Genomic DNA, 4,371 nt, shown 5'->3' with positions numbered 1-4,371 from the left:
ATCTGCACCACCATCACCAACCCGTCCCCTGCCCCCCTAGCAACACTGACTGCTCTTCACACTGCTTGACATCAACTTTTGTTTTTTCGTCACATCCCCCTCTTTGTTTCCTCTTCTTTTTTTTTTTTTCTTTTTTTCTTCCGAGCCGACATTCCTCATCTGAAGACCCAAATAATTGCTGCGTCATCCGCAAAGCCGATCGAACAAAAAAAAAAAAAAAAATTGATATGCGCGGGCTCGCTGCTGCATCACCCATCGACTGCAGCAGCCGGTTGGGGGTGAGACTGGGGGACAAGGATTTTCATATCTGTCACATCCGCTGTGCACATATCTTTTTTCTTATGTCGTTACATGACACATCTTGCCTGCTGGTTAATTAATTAACTAACTGGTTTGTTCACCTTGGGGCGACCAGCCAGCCAGCCTTACTGCGCCTTCACCGCCCCTTCTCCTCTGCTGCAGAATAACGGTGAACAAATTCAAGTTTTGCAAAACCAGCAGTAGTGCTGCAACTGCGCGATGGCGAAGGGGAGGTATCCCTCCTTTTTGCTGGAATATTCCAGGGCCTGTTTCGTTTTCTTTTTTTCCTTCTCTCTCTCCCTCTCTGCTTTTTTTTTTTTTTTTTCTGCTCGAGTGAGGTCATCAGCGTGGGCAAGGAAACTGGGGAGTTTACTTCTTTTTCTTTCCTCCCTCGTTTTGCAGGCAGGCCCCTTTGAGAGAGCCTTTTTGAGTTGATTATGCTCGACGATAGTTACGCAATAGTAACTATGCAGTACCATCCGCCCACAGATAGCAAAAATGCTCTTTGTGGCTTCAAGCCCTACCATGACAGCCAGACGAATACCGTTTTCTTTGGGGTGGACGCCCGCACAAAAACGCAAAATACGATGGGCCAAGACGGCCGTGTTGCCGATGACATGGGTTGCCCCAGAAAGGAATCGCGAGAACTTGCGTTGAGAGGGCCGCGAGGCTGGGTGCGAGGCTGCTGTGGACAATAATAATGCAACGCGAGTAGGTACCGTTGTAGAATATAGTTGCGCGTGGGGGACTGAATGGATGGATGGATGGATGCGTGGATGTACAGCGCAAAAAATTGATCAAGGTGGTCCCTACCATCTAACTACCTAACGCCGTGCCTCATAATCACTATCAGAAACGTCAGCGTATTAGGACAGCCCAACTCATTCTATTTACAATTTCCGTAATCGCTTCCAGTGGTCGGGCTCGCGGGAGGACATGGGCGGGGAGGGGTAATGCATGTATCTAGAAAGTAATGATATCAATAACTCCTGGTCCCCCAAACACCAAAACAAACCAACACCTCCCTAGTCTAGCAAAGAACCAACGTTTATCAACCTCTACCCCGGTACAAAAGTCTCTCTATTCTTCATCCTCTTCGGAGAACTGGGAGTACGACTGCTCCCACTGGTACAGCGCTCTCAGCACCGCCAGGCCACCGGCCTGCGTCTCAACCGTGCGACCCCGGCCGCGGTCGTTCACGTCCAGATGAGGCGCGTCAGGTTCTCCCGAGCTCTGCGGCTGGACGATTCGCGGGCCGGTATATTCCTCGTTCTGACTCGAAGCCCCCTTCTTCCGACGCTCGAAAAACCGCCAGCCCTCATTCGACCCGTTTGGATTCAAATGATCCACGGCCCCATGGGGCAGCTCAGATGTTTCCCAGGGAATTTGCACCAGATCGGGGTATTTCCGACCCCACCACATTCCGAACTTTCCCTGCCCGTTCATGGTCATATAGGCCGCTTTGGCGTTGTGTTCGATCCAAGACCAGTAGGAAGAGCATCTCTCCTGGTGGAGCCTGAAGTCTTCCTTTTGCGTTTCTGCGCCGTCAACGCCGTCGGGCTCGAGCTTACGGATCATGCGCTCCTCCTGCGGCCGTAGGGGGCGACAGAACTCGGCGAAGTGTAAGAAGAAAATGCCTTTGAATGTCTGGCCGTCCTGGCTACAGGTGCCTGAGCTGTCGCAGGCCTCCTCGAGGACACCTCCTCTTCCTAGACCGCGCCATCGAGAGCTACCAGTATTAGGCCAGCCGGTTGACTTGATGACGTTACTGATAAGATCATGCCCGTCATTCAAGTACCCTGTAGAGCCGGTTGCAAGCCAGAGCCCTCTCAGACCACTGAGGATCACGCCTTGGTTGTAGGTATACACCATCGTATTCAAAATATCACATTCGCGAGAGCCCGGGTCTTCCTCGCTCCAGCCCCGGATGTGAAACCCGTCTGCGTATAAGCTATTTGTGCCCGTCATTTGAGAATTCTTGAGCCACTTGTACGCCTTGATCGCGGCTGTTAGATGGGCGGGGTTATGCGGAATGGAAACCCATTCATCGTTGGCGACCCTCAGCATCGGATCATCGATGATGTCCCCTGGAAAGTACAGATACATTCCAACACTCGCAGAAACGAACAGTTCATTCGTGATTGCATTTTTATACGGAGTTAACCATGGACTCCAAATCATGCCCCCATCACACAGAGACGTGTCCCATCCCCTGCTGGCCAGATCGTAAAATACATTGGATCGATGCGCTGTGGGCACTCTAAACTGAGTCCCATGCCAGACCCGAGAAAAAATATCGGTATCATTGGCATTAGAGGAATAATGTAACTCAGAATGCAAATTTTGAAACTTGATACTCTCCAGCCATTCGAGCACCACCCAAAGCATATCATCATACGCTTGAAACCGAATGCCGAAAAAGTCCTCCCGGTACCAAAATGCAGCAGTGTGATCGAAATAATGATTTATGAGATTCTCAAACGCCAAAACATCACGTGGCTGGGAAGTGTGCTCGTCATGGCCGCCAGCAGCCACCTCATGTTCGGAAGAAGAGCGCAGAATACTGCCTAGATTCGAACTGATAGTAGAAATAGTCGCAGAGACCTGCGTGGCCATGACGGCCGCAGTCCAATCATTGGCCGACGGCCATTTGCCGAGGAATATTTTGAAATACTCCGACTGCATGACATGGATGGCCTCCAGCATCCGCTTCAAGGTGCCCCCGACCGGATCGGGTTTGCCAGGCAGCGGCTTTTGCGGTTCGTCGTCTGGAAAGGAGTTGTCTAGTAGTGGATATATAGGCGCTTGCCCACCCAGAGGAAGCTGCTGGGATTCGAAGCCTACGCCATGGCCCCAGCCACCAGGCGCATTGTTGTCCAAGGGCTTCGCGACACCTGAATGTCCACAGAGAAAGAGGGCGACCAGGAAGATGGCGCGCAGATAGAATGAAAGGCTGTATCTCGAAGCCATGCTGGATAAGAATATGTCACGACCATGCACAGAGCATGGAAGGAAAGAGGGGAAGAAATTTGATATTGTGGGCGCGTCTCCCTTCCCCTCTTGACTTGCTGGCCCTATAACAAAAGAGAGCCAAAACGATATAAAGGAATATGAAGCGACCAGTGTCGCAAAGACATTGAAAAAGAGAGAGAGAAATCACATATACAGCGTCCGGTGGAAAGACCAGCCTCTGCCTGCGCGGCCTCGACGGGAACAACCGCCGGACTGTACAGGCCGCATGTGGTTTGAAGGAACAGCTCGCCAAGGGGGAGAGACGTGACTTCTTCTACTGCGGGGAAAGGTATCGGATGACACAGGAGCACGTGATGATCATGTGACTGAGCGTCTATAATATTGCATCTGGGTCTGCTCCTAATGAATGAGACAAGGATACTTATAGACAAACATGCTATAACTGAGACTACAGAAAAAACATATGAAAAATCCCTAGCAAATCTCTGTCAGTTCAATAGTTAAAGATAATGAAATTGATATCATGATTGAGAAGAGAAGATAATGAATCTATGATTCTTCAGTTTCTTCTTCAGAGATTCAATCATCTGACAAGTTATCTGACTTCTGCTTAACACATCTCTGTAGCTTTAACAGTGGCATAGATGACAAACTTCTCTCTATTAAATAATCAATATTTATGAGTCTTAATTACTTCATGAATTTTTCAAATTTCTGTTCAGATAAGATCTTTATTAAGTCATCTGCAGACATATTATCACTTTCAATTCAGATAATATTCAATTTCTTATTAGTAACTGTCTGCCATAATCAGTGATGATGAATATCAATGTGATGAAGCTTAATAATTAGTTGCAGAGCTGCTGAAATCAGTAAACAAATTGTCTGCAAATTATCACATAAAATATCAAAATCTCTTTCTAATTTCAATGTAATATTCTTAAATAAGTGTTTCCACCACATGATCTCTTTTGCTGTATAGAATAGTGCTAGAAACTTGACTTCTGTTGAAGACATTGTAATGATTTTTTGTCTGAAGAATTTTCAATCAATTAAGTCTCTGAAGAGCTTAAATATGAAGCTCTGAAAGAAGTGTCT

General features: G+C 47.9%; 1 protein-coding gene across 1 annotated transcript; it reads right to left on the bottom strand.

Annotated features, from left to right (window-relative positions):
* Nucleotides 1–1,380: 1,380 nt before the first annotated feature.
* LOZ57_001247 (uncharacterized protein) lies at nt 1,381–3,270 on the bottom strand (the record flags this gene model as incomplete). The annotated part of the gene is made up of 1 exon (XM_049250339.1): nt 1,381–3,270. One exon carries the CDS (start codon nt 3,268–3,270, stop codon nt 1,381–1,383), a length of 1,890 nt encoding a protein of 629 aa, XP_049110699.1.
* Between the last annotated feature and the right edge of the window lie 1,101 nt (nt 3,271–4,371).

This window comes from Ophidiomyces ophidiicola (assembly GCF_022830035.1).
Source record: "Ophidiomyces ophidiicola strain CBS 122913 chromosome Unknown scaffold_3, whole genome shotgun sequence".
NCBI classification, from domain to species: domain Eukaryota; kingdom Fungi; phylum Ascomycota; class Eurotiomycetes; order Onygenales; family Onygenaceae; genus Ophidiomyces; species Ophidiomyces ophidiicola.
The sequence above is the reverse complement of the archived record's forward strand: the minus strand, read 5'-3'. Positions and strand labels throughout refer to the sequence as shown.